This window comes from Hydra viridissima, unplaced genomic scaffold (assembly GCF_058129835.1).
Source record: "Hydra viridissima isolate aposymbiotic clone 2 unplaced genomic scaffold, HvirCarnegie_v1 scaffold_1, whole genome shotgun sequence".
NCBI lineage: Eukaryota > Metazoa > Cnidaria > Hydrozoa > Anthoathecata > Hydridae > Hydra > Hydra viridissima.
The window spans coordinates 33,841,467-33,866,362 of record NW_028324300.1 but is presented as its reverse complement, the minus strand read 5'-3'; the positions used below and the strand labels follow the sequence as shown (position 1 = coordinate 33,866,362).

General features: G+C 30.5%; 2 protein-coding genes and 2 long non-coding RNA genes across 6 annotated transcripts; 3 read left to right on the top strand and 1 right to left on the bottom strand.

Annotated features, from left to right (window-relative positions):
* Positions 1-311: 311 nt before the first annotated feature.
* Positions 312-14,851, bottom strand: LOC149894664 (uncharacterized). Its single transcript, XM_090078836.1, has 3 exons — positions 14,764-14,851; positions 1,207-1,443; positions 312-1,060 (listed from the first exon to the last, which is right to left on the bottom strand). The coding sequence occupies exons 1-3, from the start codon at positions 14,849-14,851 to the stop codon at positions 615-617; spliced, it is 771 nt and encodes a 256-aa protein (XP_089934962.1). The 3' UTR covers positions 312-614.
* A 773-nt stretch (positions 14,852-15,624) lies between these two features.
* Positions 15,625-16,124, top strand: LOC149894663 (uncharacterized). The gene is made up of 2 exons (XR_016454070.1): positions 15,625-15,733; positions 15,928-16,124. It is a non-coding gene; the product is annotated as an uncharacterized LOC149894663 (long non-coding RNA).
* Positions 16,125-16,164: 40 nt separating this feature from the next.
* LOC149894662 (uncharacterized) lies at positions 16,165-16,525 on the top strand. The gene is made up of 2 exons (XR_016454066.1): positions 16,165-16,321; positions 16,391-16,525. It is a non-coding gene; the product is annotated as an uncharacterized LOC149894662 (long non-coding RNA).
* A 1,216-nt stretch (positions 16,526-17,741) lies between these two features.
* Positions 17,742-22,831, top strand: LOC145192120 (cell division cycle protein 20 homolog). 3 transcript variants are annotated; one of them, XM_080069293.2, is made up of 7 exons: positions 17,742-18,431; positions 19,584-19,691; positions 20,156-20,355; positions 20,457-20,551; positions 20,820-21,045; positions 22,039-22,164; positions 22,328-22,831. In XM_080069293.2, exons 1-7 carry the CDS (start codon positions 17,846-17,848, stop codon positions 22,622-22,624), a joined length of 1,638 nt encoding a protein of 545 aa, XP_079925419.2. In that variant the 5' UTR covers positions 17,742-17,845; the 3' UTR covers positions 22,625-22,831. The 3 variants fall into 3 exon arrangements, 2 of the variants coding, with proteins under 2 accessions (XP_079925419.2, XP_089948950.1); XR_016454063.1 differs by having other exon boundaries at positions 17,743-18,431; positions 21,778-22,164; XM_090092824.1 differs by having other exon boundaries at positions 17,743-18,431; positions 19,584-19,695.
* The last annotated feature ends 2,065 nt before the right edge of the window (positions 22,832-24,896 follow it).

Here is a 24,896-nt window from a genome sequence, read left to right as displayed (position 1 = left end):
GCCGTTATTTAAATATCAGAAAGCAGTTAAGTTGTTAATTTTTTGATATTTATTTTTATTATCAAATGTGGCCGGAGTTTTTCTGCACCGTGATTTAATGCAGAAACTTCGAAAAAAGAATAAGAAGCTATCGTCAAAGACTAAATATATAAGTTTATTGCATTGGCAAGAAATTTCTCAAGAAATTTGTGAGTTTATTTTTAGCATGTCTAAAAGGGCTCTAGCATTGAAACATGCGAATGGTATATAAAACAACAATTAACTATTCAAGTTGTAATAGTTTAAAAACTTTTTTAATGTATTATCTGACATGTTTATATATTTAAATAAAACAAAATAAATATTATCTGACATGTTTATATAATTAAAGTAAAATAAAATAATTCATCATCCGTCATATTCTCCTTCAAAAACTCCTACGGACCATCACGCTAATCGGTTGCTGAAAAAATGGTTTACGAACAAAGTTACGACGAATTCAATGACTTAATGAACGCCTTTAAAGAATGATTAATAAGCGGCGTTATAAGCTAAGCGCCAATATTTGTATAGCACATGTAGGCAACCTAAAACAGCTGGAACTCAAAACTCAGAAGCAGTTTCTTGAACTGAAATCAGTTTTCCTTTTGCATCTGAGAACAGTAAAAATTAAGTCCCATTTCGAACTCGCACTTTGCAATTTCGTACTGAGATGATAAGGTGGCATAATGACGATCGCCCAATGTGTTTCTCTGTGACTCTTCTGTCGATTTTAAAATTTTTAAGGCTTCACGATGCGATCCTATTCCAATTAAACATTGACCAATATAGAACGCATATAGAATATAGAACTGGATTTCCAAACTTAAATGATGAGTATATAACATTCTCTTGCAAGTTTTAAAGCTTTTTTCTAAAATGGCATCAGCATTACGAAATTCACCCATTTTCATGTCACATTTTGCAATGTCCCGCTGAATTTCAATATTTAGTATTCTAAATTTGAAGTTGGTATCGTGTTCAAAATTGGAGTTGGATTCGCGTATTAGAAAATGAGGCAGATCATTAAATTGTTCAATACCTATAAAAAAAAAAAAAAAAAAAAAAAAAAAAGGTCAACTACGTAAGAGAAAAGAAATGAAAATAGTGAAGTACTCCACATTACTTATAAAAAAAAAAGTTTTTGAAGTTTTAGATAAAAATATATTTACGAAAATGTATACTCACTTTCTTCGCATAATTTAACAATATCATTTCTGTCCAGACCGATAAGAATTACTTTTATACATTCCCACGTATTTTCGGGATGTTTATTTTCGAAACAGTTCAACAGTGCGAAAGTCCTATCGTACACACTCTTAATTCTGCTTAACTCCTTTAGTTTTTTAGCTTTAAGGCCAGTACGCCTAGCAAATTGTCCATAGTCGTATGTGATTTTTTGGGCAAGTATGTCTTTAATTTTTTCTGAAACGAAAGTTATTGTATAGAAGAAAACAGGTCATGGTGTCCACTGAGTTCTAGAAATAAAGTTCAAGCATATTTTCAAGACTTTTATTCCCATTTTCTAGGACAATTTCAAAACTATAAAGTTTTTTTTCTTTTTATAATATTTAATTGAATATAGTAGAATATTGTACGTGTGTGTGTGTGTGTGTGTGTGTGTGTGTGTGTGTGTGTGTGTGTGTGTGTGTGTGTGTGTGTGTGTGTGTGTGTGTGTGTGTGTGTGTGTGTGTATTTAATTTTTTTTTTTAATCCAAGACATTTTTTTAAATTGAATATCTGTTAAATAACAAACAATAACGAAAAAAGTACAAAATCCTTTATCAACCATTTGAAAATATTTAAATGTTTAATGCCGATATTAAAATGTTTTTTATATTTGAATGTACAAATTTGACATTCCAGGAAAAATAATGCGCAGAACCGCTCTTTGTTTAAATCCGTTAAACTTATTTTTCAAAAGTTATAAACTTTATATGAATTTAGACTTATCACATGCTTTTGCTGTTTTAAAAGCTTAAAGTGTTGAAGCAAAGTATAGAACTTTTTACTCTATTTGCTCTTAAATGTTTTTGAAGGGATAACTAAATGTCGATGTAAACGTCGATGTAAACGTCGATGTAAACGTCGATGTAAACGTCGATGTAAACGTCGATGTAAACGTCGATGTAAACGTCGATGTAAACGTCGATGTAAACGTCGATATCCATAGTGTATTCAAAAGAGTGCACACAGTTTTTTCCCATCTTGGGTTTAAACTCGAAAAAAAGTTAATAACAAAAACTAAAGAGTTGATGTTAATCATGCTAACTTTTTTTTGTACAATTATTTTCTGTGCTATTTTTTTTGATGGCTTTTTTTAAAAATAAATCATCAAATAATTTACAAAAAATAATACTTTATCTTTTTTTTTTTCTCCAAATAAAAGTAAAATAGTTAACTAGGAGCATACTTCATGCCTCTTAGTTACCAATCTTGAACAACAACGTTCCTAGGCATTCCCTTAAAATACGTGATTTCTCCTCAGGCTCCCATAGTAATAAGAAAATGTTTTCTGATCAAGGAAAAAAAAAAAAAAGAAGTTCTAAGGGATGTGGTGTAAGGTGCATGTTCTATGCACCGTAGACATATACAATACAACTATGTGGCAAGGCCACATAGTTTAAATTTAACGGCAGCCACGTTAGTTTTGGGTTTTTTCGCTTATGGAATATCCCTAAAAATTTAAATTTGTCTGCCGTAATTTACGGATTTTGGCTATAGAGATTCCTGCCATGGCCACAACAATTCTTATTATACGTTAACGATGTTTTATTCAATCAATAAATGCTGCGAAAAAATATTAAAATATTGATCTTTTATCGAAATTTCAACCGTGAAAATAAAATTTGGCCACACAATTACAAATTCCTGGATCCGCGCCTGCAATGTATTATAAGCTATTATATTATATGTATTAACAATAAATTACTTCATGCATTAACTGTTCCCAATATGCTTTAACTTTGATTGAAATCTATAAATTATATAAATTCATAGATTAACGCTCATATCAATATTTACAATTGCGCGTTAACTTACTAAGTTTTGCGCGTTATTTAATTTTTGTTTGTATGAACACTAGAGCAAACTAGTTCATCAGGCTAATTCATTTCTAAAACTTAAGAAAAAAAATTAAAATTTGTACAACAGTAACTAAAATCTCCTTTAGCGATCGCCCCCTCGCAATTCACAGGGTTTGGTACCGAGACAGAGATTCACAGGGTTTGGTACCGAGACATCAATAAGTTATAGAAATGATGAAATTGAGAAAAACTTAAACGTAAAAAAAAAAAACTTTAATTTTTATTTACTTTTGGTTCAAAAAATGAAAAAACTTTTGATCTTTTGCAAAGTTAAAAAAAAAGTGCAAGAAGAATGGGCAAATGTTGCAGAAGAAAACCAATCGATGGAGAGTTAATTTATGAGTCAAGTAAAAATGCAACTCAGCACTGAGCTTTTTAACTTTTTTTGCATGGTACGATTGGTAAAAATCAGAATCTTAAGTTTGGAGAAAAAAACACGACAAAAAGTAAACAATTTTTTCTTCTTGTTTCTAATACTTTTTTTTTTTTTATTAAATATTTTACGTATTTTTTCCATTCAAACTCAAAACGCTTTCGAATCAATGAAAGCAATTTCTAATGGGGTTTTGTCACATGAAGAAACTTTTTTTTAATGATGAAATCCAACAGATAAATGACATCAGATTTACAACGCTTTATCAAACCACACAACGAATTCTTCAATTAAAGATATCAAACTTCAATTAAAGATATCAAACCACACAACGAATTCTTCAATTAAAGATAATTTTAGATTCATATTGAAAATGAAATATTTTCAGAAATTTCATTTTTTAACTTGTCTAATATAGACTTGTAACTAATAACTATTTTCTAACATTATAATAAAATGATAAAAATGATAATGAAAAGAAAAACTCAAAAAATAGAAATTATTTTAAAATTGAAAATTTAAAACAAGGCTAATAAATTAAAGTGACAAAACAATCTAACTTGGTAAATAATTTTTATGATAAAATCATTATTATTTAAAAAAATGAGTTTAAAAAAAATAATATTTTTTAAATGTAAATTGGATAATTGAAGGAAGGAATGTGAAACCCAAAATGTGTTCTGGGGCTCGAAAACCATAATACTGAAAGTAACAAAGAAAGATAAAGATTGCAAATTTTAACATTAGTTCTGAACTCACGAAATGACAAAAGTTATCAACAAATTTCAGGAAAAAAAGATTACGCCAGCAATTGTAACATTTAGTACGTCAGGCTGCTTTTGTAATTAAAGAACCATAGATTCCTCAAAAAGTTACTTTCTTTAAGCTGGTTTCATTGAGACCCAATACTTCATTACTTATGACTTGATTAGTAAGCTTTGACTTGATTAATAAGAATACCAAATAATGTTTAAAAATAAACTTAAATTAATGTAAGAAACTCAATGTCATAGCAACGCATTCATGAGGCCATTTAAAAGACTGATGTTTGAAAATCCTTCACTTTGAAACAAGTGGATGATTAAGATAAGTTGAAACTTTGAATTGTCAGTCTTAAACTTGAATAGTCAATAATGCAAATTTCAAGAAAATCTGTTAGGGTGAGTTGAGTGGCTGTTAAAGTTATATATTTTTTTTTGCTAACATATTTCTTAGAATTTTAAACATTGTCATGAGATTGTCTAAAATTTCCAATAGATAAAGCTGAGATTTTATCATTGCTGTAAATAATGTAAAGCAAGAAGTTGCATGCCAACAAAGAACTTATCTGCTTTGAACTCGGAAGAAGTCATGATTGTTTCCATGTCTTACCTAAGTTAATCATCTAGTAAGTCTATCAATTAAAAATGATCACTTTCTATACCTAAAAAAGACATGGTGTCATGGTACTTTTTGTGTCTGAAATTTAAGCCTAATTAAACATTTTTACTCATTTTAAACAAATATTACAGCCGCCATGTACAATAATATCTTTCTGAAACTAAAACAAGTTTTAAGACCCTTGCTAAAACATTTACGTTAGCATAATTATATTTTTTGAAAGAAGTTTAGAAATTTTTGATGCGCAGAATGACGTCATGTCTCTTTAATTGCCATGTGTTTTATTTCCATTTTAAAACAATCGGCTGGTAATAACCTGAACCACTGCAGTGCGGCCTCGTTAATTTTTTTATGTACGTGTAAATAGAGACCGCCGATTCGTTACTGTTTATCGGTTTGCGGATTGTGCACCGAATTATCTATGCTAAACGGTTCAAATTACTTACGGATTGATTTGATCCGAAAATAATGTATCGGAAAACAATTCGTTAAAATTTTTTCGGATTATTTTTTCGGATTGCAATCCGATTCGATACTTTCGGATCGGATTGCAATTCGAAAAACTTTTTTCGAATTGGAATCCGAACCGATATTATTTTTACGGATTTATACGGATTCAGAATAAAAATGCTTTTGAAATAAGATTCATTTTTATTCATTTATAATATTCAAATATACAATTAAACGAAATGATTTCCTTGTTAAGAAATAAAAAAAAGTCAAAATCACACTGAAAGTTAATCATTTTCCAAATTCATTTCCTGGCCACACAATGTCTTGAATTTTACTGAGTTGCTTAGTGTTTTTTTTCATATATACCAACATCTCAACCTTTGAGATTGAAAGATCTCAAAATGGTTCTTCTAGAGCTGTATATATTCCCTGCTGTTGAGAAAACTCTTTCAGATGTTGATGATGCAGCAGGTATACAGAGGTTTTTTCTGGCCAGCCTTGACATTATTGGGTAAATATACTGGTTTTGTTTCCAGAATTCCAGTACAGTTGTATTTGCTAGAACTGGTTTTGAATTCAAATACCCCTCAATTTCAGCAGAAATGGCTTTCTTGGTGGCATTTGGAAATAATTTCGATTATTTTAGTTTTTTCTTTATATTTGTCTTAACAAAAAATGATATTTTTGAGGCATGCATAAAGCTTTCAATAAAAGAAATAATTATTTAAAGGTTATTTGCCTTAATTGTTGAAATGAACGTAACAATTTTTCACACTAGTTTTTATCTCTATTTCTATTTTTATTTCTGTTAATATTTAAGTAGAAGAAATATAACAATATAAATTTTATCGGACCAATCCACTAATTGAAGCAATCCGCAAAGCGAAATAATTTGCAAAGGAATTCGATCCACAAAAAAAAAAAACCGCAAAAATTCAGTTTGAAATATTCTTAACTTTTAAATCAAAATAATATAATAATGGCTTACCGTAATAAATGTAAGTGAAGAATAGTAGACTTGATCTGTTGAACGAATTGTTTTAGGTTAAGATTTCCAAATAGGACTGATTGAAAATAAAAAAGAAATCCACTATTTATAGGACGCGCACATAATAAAAATGTAATTTATTGGACCACACCATTTAATGGTGACGCGATCGGATTGTAATTCGTATAATTCGCTAAGCGAACTAAAGTTAAATTGATTCGTAAAAATTTTTCGGATTAATAATCCGAACAGCAAAGAGAATCCGAAAAAAAAAAAATCCGCTAGTGGTTCGTAAAAATTTTTCGGATTAATAATCCGAACAGCAAAGTGAATCCGCAAAAAAAAAATTCGCTTGTGGTCCGTAAATTAGTTTTCGGATTATTAATCCGAAAAATTTTTACGAACTGACTGTTTTAATCCGCAAAATAAGTCGGATTGGCTTTTTGCGGATTTTACGAATCGAATCGGCGGTGCCTACGTGTAAAATCATAAAAAAAACTTTACGATTTATCAACGACATGTCACGCTGATAAGTCTATCGGGCTATGGCCCTGATCTAAATCAATGCGACAGGTGGTTGTTTAAAAATTTGAAGAAGTCTCTCCGACAACATGATCCTAAGTTGAATTTTTCTTCTTTTTTATCATTGTTGAATTTTTTTAAAAAAATCTATCAAATTTTTATGATTAATAAGGTGAGCAGTTTCTTTAAACGATAATTGGAAATTTTTTTTTAAACTTTTTAAGATCACAATTCTTCGAAAATGCCGTTGCTTTATGTTTTTGTTTAAGATTCAAGACTTGTTCGCTTATCAGAAGTTGAAAATGATTTAAAGAATCCGACAATTTTTATACTATCGTTTGTAAATACCTCTTCTTTAAAATCATAAATCTAAATTCAGAAGCGGAAAAACACAGTTTTAAACGTTTTTTAAATATGGAATAATTTATTCTCCTTTATGATATCTTGCAGGATTTTAGTCAATTTAAATGTTTAGTATTACAAGAAGCCATGATTAATCTATTTATTATATTTTTTGTTTCATTTGAACGACGGAGACAAAGTACATCAAGAAATCTCATAAGCAAAAAAAGTTAATTTCTTTGCCTTTTCATACAAATTTAAGAGATTTTTTTTGAGCTAACAAGTTATTTATTTCTTTATGTAAATATTTAAAAGTATTTCATAAAATTTAATTAATATATAGGTTATTTGTCTCTTAAAAAACAACTCTCGCTCAGCAAAATTTACTAATCTCTCTCTCTCTCTCTCTCTCTCTCTCTCTGCATCATTCGCGTCAATTCTCATCAATTCTACACGCTCAATTTATCAAAAAATAGTAAAATCTTGCAAATCTAGCTGACCCGAGAAAATCTTTTCATAATTTAAATGTTAAATGCCACGTGCATCCTGTATGGTTCAGGATTACGGAAAACACGTGCTATTGCGACTGCAGCATGGATTGATGCAGGGATAATTAAAGAGATGCTACCATGTTAGTTATTGACCACAATAAAGTTAAGAAAGCCCAGAAAAAATCATGCTCTCTCTTTCTAAATATTTCAACGAGGAATATAGGACTAATTTTGTTAGGTAGAGTTGATAGTACGAAAGTTTTGTTAATAGCTGAAGGTTCCTCAAAAAAATGGCCTGCTACAATAAAAGAGAAACACTAAACAATATAAACAATTCAAAAACATATGAAGCACGCTGAAATAATTGCTCAGAATATATTTGAATTCATGAAAAAGAAAGTTAGTGATAAAACCCTAAAAGCGACAGGTGGCAGTTCTACTTATGTAAAAAGACAAGATTAGGCGGAGCTATGCATTGGTTGGAAAGAAAGTTAGAAAGAAAGTTGAGCTGACTGGTTTGTGCACTCCATACAAATGAAATTCCCTTGCAACATCTGATAGCAATTTTTGATGGGGTTACTCTGAGCAACAACAAAAGGGGCGGCAGTATCGGAAAAATATTAAATAACACAACAATAGAATTTGAAGAAATTGGGTCTCAAAATATGGAACAAGGATTTTAAAAATTGAATAACTATTAAATGACAAAACTGCTCTGGAAAGTAATCCGTCCTTTTATTACTTTGTCTTTTAATGTGATAAGTCTTCTAGTTACACTAAAGGACAAAGTAATAAAAGTTTATCCACCGATCAGGTTTATGGCTACAAAACCGTTAGGGAGAATTTTTCAGAGTTTAGGTCTCAGAAATTAAATATATAGGAAGGTAAGGATTAAAAAAAATCTTGAATTAACTAATGAGTTTACTGTTGGAGTCAACACTTGTCTAAGCCGTTTAAAATTAAGGTGGCACACAATTTTTCTGAATATCTAAGACAATGCTCTGCTAGAGAATGTGGCAGAAAGAATAGACGATGTTAATTTGATTGTGAAAATCAGAGACCCTGGGGAAAAATAGCATTAAACTAGTGATAAAAATGCGAGAGCTAGAAAAACTCCAGAAATCAACCATAATGCAACAAAGCTTCCACCGTATTGGCTGGAACAACTCCCATAAGCTTGTTTTTACCAGTGATATGACAAGCGAAGAAGTAAAACAGATTATAATTTAGCTTATGAGTTTTACAAATTTAATTGCTCTTCTCGTGAGAAGTCAATGGAACAACGAGTTAAGCAGATTTTAGAAGCAGCAAGCAAATTTTTTTCCGACGAATAAAGAACGGTTATACAGGAAAACAAGACTCATCAAGACGAGTAATGTCCACAAGTCGGTCAAAACAAGATTTGAATAACATGAGAAATATTTAAAAAAAAAATTGTTAATTTTGTCACCATGAAATACGCTTAGGACAAGTCTCAACTTTCTATAATTCGAAAATCTCTCAAATTCGATCTATATATACATATAATATTAACTTTCGTGCCAAACTCTATTAAATTCTCTGACGAAATTCCTGTAAAACGAAAACATGAATACACCCGGTTTTTAAAAACGAAAAGGTATTTTAATAATTTTTTATATTTTCTATTATTAACCCGTGAGTAAATTACTTTTACTAAAATGAGTGATTCATTTGAATCAGAACTCTAGTACGCGACAGTTTCAGAGCCTGGAAATTCCGAAAATTGGAGGAAAAGAAAAAACTCATCTTGTGGTAAACAACCGGTAATCTCTTGTAAACATCTAAACCAAATTTTGTAAAGCTATGAATCTATCAAACGATAGAATTAAAGCAGTATTTGATTACTTTTACTAAAATCAAAAAAAATCAAATCAAGATTCAATGATTTCTTCTTTAATGAGATTTTACGAATTGAAAAGAAGACGAAGTAATAACAAACTAAAACAACAAGAACTTTCGATTGAATATAAAATATCAAATGACAATGACTTAATAAAATTTTGTGCGAAAACATTCCGTTAAATATTTCAAATTGGAAGTGCTAAAGTGACAAATATAGCAAAATATGTTAAATCACATAACAATTCCAGACCTGATAGAAGAGGTGGAAAACGTCCAAATATTCTTGAGTGCAAAACATAATGAGTATAAAGAAGCATTTAAGGAACACATTTTAAAATACTGATGCAAATCAGGACACTATTCAAGAAGCAGTTCTAATATTCGTCTGTATTTTCTTTCAAACCTAAATATTACTAAAGTCATCGACGTATAAGAGATAGACGTGCAACCTATTGTTTTTCATCAAAGAGTCCGCAGAATACAGCGAGCCATGATTGTTTCCGACTAATTCTAAATTTTCACCTGTCAACAAAAAATCTATTAAAATGGCTGCAGACAGATTAAAAACTCTTATCACGTGGTAGAAAGTTAAACCTTTGTAGTATTTGTTTAATAATACTGTTCAGGATAAAGTAACCAGGGCTGTGGAGTCGGAGTCGGAGTCGTGGAGTCGGAGTCGGAGTCGGAGCTCATTTTGGCTGGAGTCGGAGTCGGAGTCGGAGTCGGAAAAATTGTACCGACTCCGACTCCGTAGGATATCCAGACACAATGGAAGGATATCCAGACACAATGGAAATTGTAGTTTGCAACAACTGGAGGACAAGGAGTTTGACATGTTATTTTTAGGCCTTTAAAACAGTGATAAGCAATAGGGTATTTTGCTACTTATCACTGAGAATCATATATCACCTCCCTTGCGCTCTCCTCTAGCTTCCGTTAAACTATATAACTTCGTGATCCCCTAACTCCCGACTTAAATTGTCTGGCACTGTGCTACATATTCTTAGTAGAAAGCTAGGCGTGCCACCACCAAGCACCAAAGAGTTGCTCCACAAACAGAAAGACTGTAAGTATTCAATTAGCTTTGTTTCTCTGGAGAGAGAGAATATTAGAAAATTAGTGATTGAAAAAGCTGTTAAACAAAAAGAAGAACTTAATGAATGTCTCAAGGGACGCTTTGTGTTTCTTAACAGAGTGAACTATTTTGCAATCAATATTTAATTTTTTTTTGAAAAAAATGAAGCAGTTACCAAGAGATTGGCAGTAAAAGACGCCAAAACTAATCACACCAGCGAATTTCTCCAGGTCTCAGTAGAAAAGATTCTTAAAGAATATGAACTTAAAGAAGAACAAGTTCTTTCATGTTTGAAATATTGTCCAACTGACAATATTTCAAACATGATTTTGACAAATTCATAATGTTATTAGCGACTGCATAAGAGTTTATTGCATAACCAGAGTTCAGAACAGTTGTTTATTCAGAAATTGTTTTCTTATAAATATTGTTTAAAGCACTAAGTGGTTGGATTATTTGTATCATAGTGACGAAATAGCCGATGTTAACATTTTACTACAGTTATTTGTTGTTACGAACAAATAACTGTAGTAAAACAAACAACTATTTGTTGTTAGAAATTGGTTACTTATGAAGGAGTCGGAGTCGGAGTCGGAGTCGGGAGTCGGAGTCGGAGTCGGAGTCGGTCCATGATAAAATCAAGGAGTCGGAGTCGGAGTCGGAGTCGGAACAGCAGCTTACCGACTCCACAGCCCTGAAAGTAACTACTTTATATGTTGACAAATTACACCAAAGGTAGAGGAAATAAGTTGTCCGCACGAACTGATTTTATCGTTTTTTCAAGATCAACATTTGTAAATTTAGGAACTTTTTTCGTGTAAACAAAGTCTGTCAATCATAAAATAGACCTGTAAGGTGAATTTTAAAATGGCTAAAAAAGTATTCAAATTTATAATTATCTTGTAAAATGCGGCCAGATAATTCATGTTTTCGTTTTTCATACTTCATATATTATTTCAGTTGTCATAAAAAGCACATAATAACCCACTTGTTTTTATCAAATAAAAATTAGTTTAAAATCATATTATGTTAATATTGACTAATAATACTTATTCTTTCGGTGTACCATAAATTGACTTTGCTGAATTCTTTAAAACTGTGACATTTTTTCTTTATTGTATTTATATTCATTTTATGTGTAAGTTATTTATCCTTAACTGTATATATTTCTGTTGTTAAACATATATACATAAAATTTATAAACTGGAAGTCGGCACCAATATAGTAGATGGAGTAGTTCCCCTGTCTTGCAGTCTTTCACATTTTCATCACTCAAAAGCAGGCTGTTGAGTGATGAAAATGCGACTGCAAGAAAAAATCAATCAATTAACAAGAGTTACAAGTTTTCCAATCAAAGTGCGTTTAAATTTTATCTTAAAAAATTGAAAGGACTTAATTGCTCCGTTATTTTTCTCACCACTCTCCACCTCCTTTATGGTATCCTTACATTTTTTTCTTCTCTAAATCATTAAATTAAATCATTAGTATAAATAAACATAAAAAATGCGGACCACATCTCATCGATTTATCGGGTTATCATTTCTTAAAAAAATTATACACGTTAAAAAAACTAGTGCGTTTAAACTTTCTGTACAAGATGTATATATATATATGAAGCGTTTTTGTCCTAACCGTGTTAACTCCATTCAAGAGGATTATACATTTTATCTAAATCGTTTGCCCTAGATAATATACTTATCTGGTTTATTCTTAACTATTTACACTTTTCCTGTACTTTCGTTTGCCTGAGGGAACTCATTGGGTGGCAAGAATACTGTGGAGTTGAACGGGTGAAATACTTAAAGTTTTTAATGATGAATAAAAACTTGCATTTAACGCTCCTTGAACAAAGGTATCAAAATTAAATTCAACTAGAGAAGAATTTGATCATTTAAGACATTGTCTATTTTTCCTGTTCTTTAACAACGGTTACAGAAAACTTCCAATCAGGAACTAAATAAAGCTCATTTTAACTTTGTTTGCAGATTCCTTTTATTATCATTTTTTTATTTTATAGTTGTTAAACACAAAACAGCACTATGTTTTTTCATTCGCATCTCCAAAAGTGTGATGGTTACAAGTACTATGTCTGCTCTATTTTCCTACAAGGCAGTTTACCACGAAATTACTTTTTCTTCATTTTCATTTAATTTGTTTAACTTATAAAGTGCCTAAGTTTGATGGACGTGTTTTTTTCGACAATTGTTACTTAAAAATTCTGCAAAATTGAAATTTTCCATTTTAAAACTTCTTTCTTAATGAATTCTATAAAACAAATAACTAACAGTTATTATTTATACATTTGCTAATACGAGATAATTGTTACATTATTCTCTAAAGGTTAAAAATTTAAAGTTTAAAATTTAAAAGTACCAACTCCCTTAAAATTTAAAAGTACCAACTCCCTTAAAATTTAAAAGTACCAACTCCCTTAATAGTAAACAATTTGAAAAAGACAGTTTTGAAAGTGTGACGCAATTGTTACTTTTTTTATTCTCAAGCAAAATTAACAATCTAAAGTTGTTTGTTATTATCATTTCTTGTTGTCAGTTTAAAGCAGTTAACTGAACAAAAAATTTACAAATAAAAATGAAAGCACTAGTGTTTTTATTTAGCACTGAAAAACTCTCAACCACAAAATTATTACATTTTATTACTTTCTGAGGTAACATTTTGTTTTTTTTCAATATTTGTTCTAGACATCACTGTTCAATATTTGATAAAACGTTTTCTTTTTATTGCTATGCAGTGATGAGTTAAACTTACACGTGTAATTTATTTGTAAAAAAATGGTACTTTGATTATAAAAAAAATATGCATAAAAAAGTTAAATGATAGATTCCACAAAGATAATTAACACACATTTTATCAAATTTTGAAAGTTACAGGTTCTGTTTGCGCACATTCTAATTTTTAAATTTATCTCAAAGAAACATCCAAGAAAAAAAGTTGATTTTTAGTTTCCAGTTTTTATTTTCTTAATTTTTTTAATTCGGCAGTCTTGAATTGATTTTTTTCACCAATTAGCTCTATAATTCTCATAAATATCATAACTACACTTAAAGAAATGCAGAATGAGGTACATACAAACAAAAAAGTGTAGTTAATTAAGTTTGGGGTAAATTCTTTGAAGATAAATCTTTAAATATGTTTGCTATTCAAGTCAACAAAACATTTTTTAAGGCTGATCCCATACTGAGAATGATTTGGCGCACGTTTGTATCTTTGCCATTGCTGAATAAAGAAACAGTAGTTGGCTTCAGTTGCTTGTTCACTGTATAACCCTAATGACTGCTTCTTGCGTTCCATAAAGTGACGAGTATGAAAAAAAAAAAACAACTAAATATCTTGCTTTGAAAGAAACATTTTCCTTAGTAAGCCAATATTAATTAAAATTTTGTGACAGTCTGACCCAGCAAAGTAACCACCATTGCTTAGCTGTATGTAAATACTTAAGTCTAAGAAGCATTGAGTAAGCTCAGACCAGCAGAATTGGAGGTGCTCCACATCTCCAGGAAGATACTTCCCTTGGTGTTAACAAATCTAAAAGAAGGGATTGATCTGAAAAAGCGAGCCATACAGATGAAGTTGTTTTTCATCAACATTACACCAAGTGCAGAGGTGAGAGCTGGCATGTGATTGCAGCCCACAGATAACTTTGGCAAGTTTTAGGTCGTAAGAAAGGATACATTTGATTTCCTTTAAATTAAGTTAAAAGTCTTTTCAACATGCTCATAGTATTCTGGAAGATCCTTAAAAACATCTGAGGCCACTGGAGTTGAACAAACAAGAACTTGGTCTTTGATTCCAGTGGCCTTAGATATTTTAAGGATTTACAGCCGTTTTGATGTTGGAGAATTTACGAACACTGTTGGCTGAAGATCAATAATGGTATGACAGAGTTTCAAAAAGCCACCCTCACTATCAATACCTTCACAACGTAGTCTTTGCTTGTACCTCTATGTAAAATGACTTTTAGAAGAAAATCTTTTAAACTTTGACAAAGAAAAACTGTTTCGGCTCAAGACAATCTTGATCTGTGGGAATAGAAACAGTGATCACAAAGTTTTTTTGAAAGCTGTTGACCAACTGCAACAAATTTTGCTTGAAAGTTTTGCTCCGCAATAAGCTAATATAATCATGGTTTAAAATAGATCCAAGGCTCTTTATGCCTTTGTTTGGTGGGTCAGTATTGATATGCATTCGAGCCATGTTTGAAGCACTGAGACAAGAACTTGGGCTTGAAAATTTTAGAGACATTGAAAATTCTAAAATTAGAAACTAGAAAAACTGTTCAAACATATTATCAAAAATAAACGTTTAGTATGGGACTAGAAAGTAAAATTCTTAGAGACTTGGAAAATCCCTGAGATTGAAAAACTTTAGTTAGATGAATTAACAAAACAGTTTCTTTCTTTTGTTTTTAACCACCATGTTTTAGACTCATTGCTATCAATGTAACTTAGAATTAATATGCAATGGGAGAATGACGAGGGTTAAGAAACTTAAAATAACACTTTTTGAAACTTTTTAAATTTATAGTATCAACAATGTTTTTTTTTTCACTGGCGTTTAATTTTTTCTATTTTATGCATTATATAATTAAAGAAATATTAAGCCATTGCACAGTGGGCCAGGTGGTAGACAAAACCTCAAAAAAAAATATTCGAAATACTTCCAACTACTTAGTATATTATGTATATAAGAGCATAATGTATGGTTTAATACATTATTGGTAGTTTGATAGTACATCATAAATGTACAAATATCATTTACAATTGAATATATTTAGAAATTCATTTATTAATTTTTATAATAGATATATCACCTACAACTATGACAATGAATAACCTTTAAATTATTTAACTTATGCGAAATTAATTGACACATTATTAAAATTTAATTTTATAGCTTTACGAAAAATACCACCATAAATTCCAAGGTCTTGTATTAAACTCACAGTTTCATTTTGAAATATAAAGGCAAGATTCTTATTTATAATATTAAAATATTATATTAAAAGTGGCGCATATAATTTAGAACCTGCTGGAACCGCTTATTATTGTTAAAACAAGTTAATACAATATATGTACAGCCTGTTGGTGGTGTTTAATTCTGCTCTTAGCTGCCCCTTTAAGTTTGGTAAACATTTAAAAAAAGATATTTTCGTAAAATGCTGTTAGCGACAAACCTATTTTTTTGGTTTTAGGTAATAATAGGTGCTGTGCTTATTATACTGGCCTAATTAAATGTAGCTGAAATGAAAATAATGGCCATATTCATGTTATATTAGTTTATAGTGGTTGCACTAATTATGTTAAAATCATTTTTTGTAGTTGATATGAAGATAAGTGATGTCCATAAACGTATACGGCATGACCAACTAAAACCTAGTGATAAATCATTTTCTTTGTCTGTAGAAGCTATTCTAGTCTCTATGAATTTGGGTTCTACTGGATGTGCTGCGTTTTTAAAAGTATATCAAAAGAAATGGAAGGATGCAAACCGGGGAAATATAAAGTTGGAAATATAAGGAAATATAAAACCTGCATTCCTGGATTAGGTTTTTTGAAATGGTATTACATATTGGATACAAGCTGGAAACTCAAAAGTGGCAGTCTAGAGCTATTGAAGATAAGGAAAATGTTAAGCTAGTGAATAAACGTATCCAGATAGAATTTATGAACCAAATAGGACTGGTTGTGGATTTCCCAAAAAGTGGAGGATCTGGTAAGTGAAATTACATAAATACTTGTATATGAATCATCAGGTTAACTATCACATATATGCAATTTGTAGGTACCAGTAATGATGGAAACACCGCCCGACGAGCCTTTGCAGACTATCAATCAACTGCCAAAATTTTGATAGTAGATGAAACTCTTTTATTTTTACATCATTCTAGTCACTTTATCATCTGGATTTGAAATTGGTACTGTCAAGTTTAAAGAGTTTTGTATTACTGCTCTTAAACTTTACATATCTAAGTATTCCTGGTATTACATGTCATAATCAGTACACAAAATTTTAGTTCATGGCCATGCCATTATTGCTAGACAGTACTTGCCAATTGGACTGATGTCAGAGGAGGCACAAGAGGCCCGCAACAAGGATTTTAAAAAGTTTAGGGAAGATTTCAGTAGAAAGACTTCTAGAATAGATACAAATCGCGACCTGGTTAACAGACTACTTGTATCTAGTGATCCTGTCATAACATCATTAAGAAAAGGTCATAACAAAAATAGTAAGAGTTTTAAAAAAATCCCCAGTGAAGTTCTGGCTTTGCTGAGGGAATCAGCTCCACCTTCTTCTTATTCTTTGTAGCTAAACACAATTTGTTGTTTGATTTTTGAAAAGAAGTTTGATTTTAAAAAAAAATTTTTACTAAGCCTATTAATTGTAATTTTGTTATTAAAAATTAAAATATTCTTGATAAAAATAAATATTATTTCATGTGTAATGATTATTTATATATCTAAATGGATTTGGGGAGCAATTGGGTAATAATTAGGTTTTGTCCACCATATCCTATATATCTGGCCCACTGTGCATTGTCTCCAATTTATGAAAAAAATAATACTTGTAAATACTTGTTTAGCCTGTTTAAATTTTCTAGCTTAAAATTAATAAATTTCAGCTATTGCATTTTTGGAATCCTGGAGGTGTATATTATCATACCTCATGATGGTTTTTTTCAAGTTTTGGTTTTATCCCAAATACCAGTTTCTGACACAGGTTTTGTATTAAAAGCTCAAATTTTAAATGATATCATATTTACATATTCACTTACGATGGTGTAAAAATTAGAAAAATTTGTGTTTCATAAAGATGATTTCCCTGGTGATTTGACAGAAAGTTTCACTTAAGGTTATTTATGTAATTTAAAATTATGACACTTCGTTTGAAGAAATTTTGAAGAAAGTAGCTAATTTTAAAATCAACCGTGTGTTTATGTATATGTACTAAAAAAATGTTTGATAAATATTATCTTAATTTTCTTGTTTTACCACACAGCATTGTTATCCTTTAAATAATACTTAAATGTTGTTTTTTTTAAGTTTTTTTTGTATAAAAGAAGAGCAGCAGAATAAACGGCTTTTTGTTTTTAAAACTTGAAACAAAGAAAAGAGGTCTACAGCCAATAAAAAGCCAACTTAAAAAACCGCCGTTTTAACGTTCACATTCAAAGTCCCATTAACGCAGTTTATTATTATCAACATTGTTACTTACTATGGTATATACGTAAAATTATTGATGATTTTTAAAATGAATAGTTCAGTATCTGATAGAGAAGTTGAAAAATACCTTGGTTTCTCAATGTTTTCTTGCAGAAATAATTTTACTCGAGATTGTTCGGTAACTCCGGGAAGATTGAAAGCAGAAAAAACTGAAAATGATAGAACGCTTCAAATCCGAACGAAAATTAAACGACCTTCTTCAGCATGCGATATATTGGTTGCTGTATCGAAGACTCCATACAAAAATGATTTGTTACTTAAAACTCCTAGTAAAAAAGTATTATCACATTCAACTCGAAAAAAAACTCCTTGTTCACAAATAAAAACACCATGTAAAACTTCAAATTGTGATAGTGATAGATTCATTCCGCAGCGTAATCAGACTCATTTATTAGAAAGCCATCATAGAATAATAAGGTTTCAAGGTAATAGTGATTTAGAAAACAAAACAAACACTGGAAGTGATCATGGAAGCATTAAGAATCAGGAAAATAGAAAGTTTAAACAGAGTTTGTCAGACAATTTTAATCAGATATTAGGTACAGTTAACGAAAAGAGGATTTTACAATTCTGCTCACCGGTTAAGAAAACTCCTAGTAAAGGTATATTTATACTACATAGATATATTTTTTTGTATGTACTTGTATTCATTCAGTCATTTGAATATAATATAATATATTTTTGTTCTGCAATCCTGTAATAGTGATTTCAGCAATGTGTAATCAGCAATTAAAAGATAAAATTTCCTTTAACAATAATAATAACCATATATAACATATTGATGTGTGTGTGTGTCTATGTATATGTATATATACACACACACACACATACACACACACATTATAGCTTCATTTCAAAAGTCTTGTTTTTATACTAAAATTAGGTTTTGAAAAACCACTAACATGTATTTACCAAAATCAGTTAATGAGAAAATAAACACAAGTTTCTAGAATCAAAGCACCCTAATGTGGAATGTAATAAATGGAATTAAGGTATGAAAAAGGATAAAACAGACAATCAGTTTTCAGTGTATATGGATGGAAAGTTCTTGTCAACGAGTAATCCCTCAACAAAATATAGACTAATATTTTTTAATTAAAAAAATTAGTGAAATGTTTTTTATAAAGGCTTTACACTTAAGGGAATGTTGCTATTAGTTGGGCATAAAATGGATGAAATAAAGCAAACTGGTTGTATATAATAATGATTTCTACACTAAGTGCATCACTATTAAAATTTTTGACAAAAAATGTCTTGAACAAACAATTCTTGAGGAAACCCTTTCAAAATCACTTTCAATTTGTAAATAAAGAAAGCTATTATAATCTAAAATAACTGAGAGTAATAACCTAGCAGAGAGTAACTGAATCAAAGTTGAATGTTTTTAGTTAGTAGCTTTTAAGTTTTTGCTGTAGTTGAAAACCTGGAACATAATAAAATGGATTTTCTTAAACCATTACAGAACTCAAAGTCAAAAAGTCAAAAAACTTAAATTTGAAAAAATAATGGCTTTCTACATAGTTTATTGTGTAAATAAGCAATCACAATGGTTCATGGTGCTGCAACACAACTGGTCTAGCAACAGAGTGTTCTCAGAACAACCTAGATTAAAATTGGGTGCCTGCTGCAAAAAGTACACTATGGTTTAATATCATCTAAATATCTAAGTTTTAGTTGGTCCTACTATTAGTAGTGTTTTCTTTAGATATTGTTTTTAATTTGCGTGCATTCTTGTTTGTTTGTTTTTTTTTTAGTCAATACCTGTTCTTCTGTGTGCTCCTCTTCTAAAAAGAAAAAGCTTAGACATGTTCCACAGACTGCAGAACGTGTTCTTGATGCTCCTAATTATATAAATGACTACTGTGAGTGAGTTATTTGTTAATTAAGTTTATTGATTACTAAATTACAATTAAATCATTTTACATGAAAAAAAAATTGCATTTTACCCAATTGAACTTTGTAAGTATGTAGTTCACATTATCTGCTAGTAGAAAAAAAGCTTTAAATTTCTACTCTTTAAAAAAATTTATTATGTAAAGGCTTCCAAAATAAAAATATGATGGTGTATATTATCTATAAGATACCATAGTGTATAATATTGATAAGATATGAAAGTGTAAAGTTGTGAAAGTGAAAGTATATTAATAAGTAGATATGAAGGTCTATAATATCATTGAGACATAAAAGTGTATAGTAATGATAAGAATGTTATGAAGGTGTATAATATTGATAAGATATAAGGGTGTATATTATCAATAAGATTTGAATCAGGTAGTAATTAAAGTGATAGTTTGCTGAATTTTTTTACTTGATCATCTCGGTTTAGATTTAAATTTGTTGCATTGGAGTGCAAGTACTGACCTAGTAGCTGTGGCACTTGAACAATCTGTTTATATATGGACACCTTCTAATGGTGATATTACTCATCTATGTCAATTAAATGAATCTGGTGATTATGTTTCATCTGTGCAATGGGTAGAAGAAGGCCCAAATATTGCCATAGGAACAGCATCAGGTTGTATACAGGTGAGAGTTATGCAAGATCAGTTATGTGAAATCTTATTCCTTATAAATATTGTGTAACTCCAGTTTTTAGAGTTTGAAAAAAAAGATTTATTTTGTTTCAGCTGTGGGATATTAACCACAAAAAACGGCTTCGGCAAATGGTTGCTCATTCTTCTCGTGTTGGTGCACTATCTTGGAAAAGTCACATATTAACAAGGTGAAATTTTCTTTTCTAGGTTTGTTTTATAATACTTGGAAAGATATTCAAGGTGCTTCTAATAGGATGCTATATGTATTAAAAATAGTTAAGAAAAAATACATAGAATTAGATATAAGCTTTGTTTTTCAAATCTTTTTAAAGATCTTTTTTAAATTACATTAATTTATTTATGAGTTAGTTTTAAAATTGTAAAAGACAATTTTATTAAGTAAATGCATAAGTGTTTTTTGTTATATGAGCTAAGATCCTATTCATTTGTATTTAGTGGTTGTAGAAGTGGTTCAATATATCATCATGATGTTCGTATAGCTGAACATCATATCAGCTCATACTTTTCACATCAACAAGAAGTGTGTGGTTTGCAGTGGTCACACAATGGGAGATATCTAGCAAGTGGATGCAATGGTAATATGCTTTTAATATGGGATGTTAATGTTACAGGCAGGCCTGAACCCCTGCATCGATTTAATCAGCATCAAGCAGCAGTAAAGGTATTTAAATTGGCTTTAATTTATATATATAGATTTTTTTTTTTATACGAGGTAATTAAATAAAAATTCTTATTGATATGTGTACAAGTCAATTTGACAAGTATTATCTAATAACATTTAATTACTGCAAAAAAATAATGCATGAAAAAAAAACAAGCAGTACACTAGTATTTGTGAATAATAAGTAGAATTAACATTTTTCCTTTTTATACTTACAAATGCTGCACCACCTCAGGCTGAAACTTAAGATGACTTAGAAATTGTTAAGATAAAGGAGATAAGCACTGTTTAGCAGGCCTGAACCACAGCTAAAATTCAGGAAAAACATGTTTTTTCACACATGCATTGAGTAAAAAAAAAATATGTAAAATATATTTGTCAGTTTATATGTGCAGATATCCCTAAAATACTGATAATAATGATTTGAAGTTTTTTCACAACTTCATATCAATACAGCAGTAGTATGTCACAAACTTGAACCATAATCAAAAAAATCCACTTTCATTTTTTTTACATCTGCAGCATTGTGGTGCAAACAATTCTTAAACAAAAATAAATATATTAAGTAAAACATTTTATTAAAGCATTTTAAAAAACTACATAAAAGATTGTAAATGATATGTAAACAACTTGAATTGTTAAAAATTTATAGCATGCCCATGTTCATACAGTTAATTTACCATTAGATTGCTGTAAGAAAATAATAAAGTTCTCTTTTTTTATATTTCCTAGAATTGCGTTGCTAACTACTTGTTTTTGTAACAGAGTAGAAGCCTTGTGATGATTTAATGCTTATAAAGATGTAACATTTATTCAACTTGCTCAAGCAGTCGTATTTGAAAATGCGTTTGTAAAAACCAATTAATTGGGGAAGTGAAAAAGAAGTGAAAAACCAATTAATTGGGGAAGTGAAAAACATCAATTAATTGATGTCTTGAAAAGAGGTTCAGCCAACATTTTTGTTGTATGATTGTTTCTGATTTACTTTATTAGGCTGTATCATGGTGTCCTTGGCAACAACAGATCTTGGCATCTGGAGGCGGTGCTGCAGATAAATGTATCCGGTTTTGGAATATTAATTCTGGTAGTTGTTTAAATACAGTTGAGACAGAATCTCAGGTGGTTTATTTGTTTGAATCTTTTTCAAAAATGTTATCTTATGCTGTCATATTTCAACTTACTTCAAAAAGTTGTTAACAGTAGGGGAATCAAGTTAATTAATTTATGTTTAATTGTAATCTTTTTTTAAATAATTTTTTTTTTTATCTAATTTTTCTAACAGGTTTCCTCTATCTTATGGAATGAAGAATACCGTGAGTTGATCAGTGGACATGGTCACCCAAACAACCAGCTTACTATATGGGAATACCCCAGCATGAAAAAACAGGTGAACCTCCTAGGCCATACCAGTCGTGTTTTACAACTAACTATGTCACCTGACCAAACTAGAGTCATGTCTGCAGCAGGAGATGAAACGTTAAGGCTTTGGAACTGTTTTCAAACAATGACTACGGGAGTAAATAAAAAATCAAAATCAACTCCAACTGAGAGCATTCTTTTAATGACACAGATAAGATAGACGACATTAACTCATGCCAGTGGACCGAGTATTGGCATATTTTTTGCTATCATTGTTTTGGCTTAAAAAAATGCATTTATTGCCTATATAAACTATATAGTAGAGTAGAATTTTTCCCCGAATATTGTAAATACTTTGAGTGAATTATTATTTTTATATAATTTGTATAAATCATTTATTATATGCTCTCTATATAGTCTTTGTGAATTACTTTTTTTGATTCATACATCGTTCAACCAACTATTAAATAGTAAAATAATTTCTTAACTGCCAAAAACATGGGGCATATGTTTTTGTTAATTATATGTATATGTCCTTACTCGTACTATAATATATTAGTTATAAAATAACACAGGCCTGCAATGGTTTTCCTCTTTAAAATCTGAGTAACGTTTTTTATAGTTTCTGATGTGCTGATTACGAGAAAAATAATAAAAAAAATCCATCACGTCAGGATTTTTTGATATGGAATATTTAAGATTTTGCTTTAAAATGTTTGAGCGCCTACCTTTTGAAATGTCTAAAACGTTATTAATTTACTTTGTAAAAAATATTTATAAAAGTTATTTTGGACTCGATTTAAGTAACCAAGACAAAACTTGGGCACCTCATAAAATTTGTACGACTTGTTTATTAGAACTTCGCAAGTGGTCAAAAGGACAGAAAAATAGCTTCAAAATCGTTTCGCCTGTGCTATGGAGAGAGCCTAACGACCATGTTAAAAATTGCTACTTTTGTTGTTGTGACATAACTGGATACAATTCAAAAAATAAAAGGGACATAAACTATCCAAACGTGTCATCAGTTACGCCTGCAATATTTGGCGATTCAAAAATGGTGCAGCCCCCGGTTCCAGCTCTACAAATTGAAAATTCTGACTGTGATATAGAGGAAGAGGATGTACACCAATCTGATCCTGAATTTCATGGAGATTCTGACGCTTGTCAGCTCTTTTCACCGTCACATTTAAACGACTTGACAAGAGATTTGAATCTTCCCAAAGATGCAGCGGAACTCCTCGGATCACGATTAAAAGAAAGAAATATGCTGGCACCTGGTACTTCATTTTCATGGTACCGTCACAGAGAAAAAGATTTTCTTCCATTCTTCGCTTAAGATGAAGATTTAGTGTTCTGTAAAGATATTCCAGGCTTGACGAAAATGTACGACATTGAATACGATCCTAACGAGTGGAGATTGTTTATTGACTCCTCAAAAAGAAGTTTGAAAGCAGTTCTTCTGCATAATGGGAATACATATGCCTCGTTACCTGTTGCACATTCTGTCCATTTAAAGGAATGTTATGAAAATTTGGAAAAGCTTTTGACTAATATAGCTTATGAGCAACACGGTTGGATGTTGTGTGGAGATTTGAAAATCATAAGCATGCTACTAGGCCAACAAGGTGGTTATACAAAATACCCGTGCTTTCTTTGCGAGTGGGATAGCCGGGATAAACAACATCATTGAACCAAAAAGGAATGGACTCCAAGAACTGAACTAACCCCAGGATTCAAAAACGTACTTAAACAGAGTTTGGTTCCCAGAGAAAAAGTTTTACTGCCACCATTGCACATCAAATTGGGTATAATGAAGCAATTTGTGAAGGCTTTAAATAAAGAGGGGGAAGGCTTCAAATATCTGCATTCAGTTTTTCCATCTTTATCAGAAGCTAAGATAAAAGAAGGAATTTTCGTCGGCCCTGATATTAGGAAATTAATGTCGGATGAAAAGTTTGATGAAAAACTTAATGATATCGAGTTGCAAGCATATCAGTCATTTAAGGAAGTGGTGACAAAACTTTTGGGGAACAATAAAAGCTCCGACTATAAAGAAATAGTGGCCAAAATGATTTCCAAATTGGGTGTAATGGGTTGTAATATGAGCATTAAACTTCATTTCTTAAATTCTCATATTGATTACTTCCCAGAAAATCTAGGAGCCGTTAGCGAAGAACAAGGCGAAAGATTTCACCAAGATTTGAAAGAGCTTGAAGTCCGGTATCAAGGAAGATGGAATACCAACATGATGGCGGACTATTGTTGGTTATTGAAGCGCGACGATCCAAACCGGAAATTTAAGCGAAAATCGCACAACCGAAGCTTCCAGGAGAAAAGGACCAGGTTCCACAAATGAAATTTAAATGTTATTTAGACTAGTGTTAAGTTGTTATTACATTTTAGTAGTTTTTTAAGTTAAAAATAATGTTCTGTTTTAAATATATATTTTTTTATGTGAAATCTTCTGTTTTTTTGCTATTTTCTATCTGTCC

What these genes read in the sequence shown, in the direction of transcription:
- LOC145192120 (XM_080069293.2), top strand. Translation starts at nt 17,846, where the DNA reads ATGATTTTTAAAATGAATAGTTCAGTATCTGATAGAGAAGTTGAAAAA. An exon ending in TAAGAAAACTCCTAGTAAAG is followed by an intron (nt 18,432 to 19,583) that starts GTATATTTATAC and finishes TTTTTTTTTTAG; the next exon opens with TCAATACCTGTTCTTCTGTG. An exon ending in TAATTATATAAATGACTACT is followed by an intron (nt 19,692 to 20,155) that starts GTGAGTGAGTTA and finishes ATCTCGGTTTAG; the next exon opens with ATTTAAATTTGTTGCATTGG.
- LOC149894664 (XM_090078836.1), bottom strand. Translation starts at nt 14,851, where the DNA reads ATGTCTCTAAAATTTTCAAGCCCAAGTTCTTGTCTCAGTGCTTCAAAC. An exon ending in TACTGACCCACCAAACAAAG is followed by an intron (nt 1,444 to 14,763) that starts GCATAAAGAGCC and finishes CTTTCGTTTCAG; the next exon opens with AAAAAATTAAAGACATACTT. An exon ending in TGTTAAATTATGCGAAGAAA is followed by an intron (nt 1,061 to 1,206) that starts GTGAGTATACAT and finishes TTTTTTTTATAG; the next exon opens with GTATTGAACAATTTAATGAT.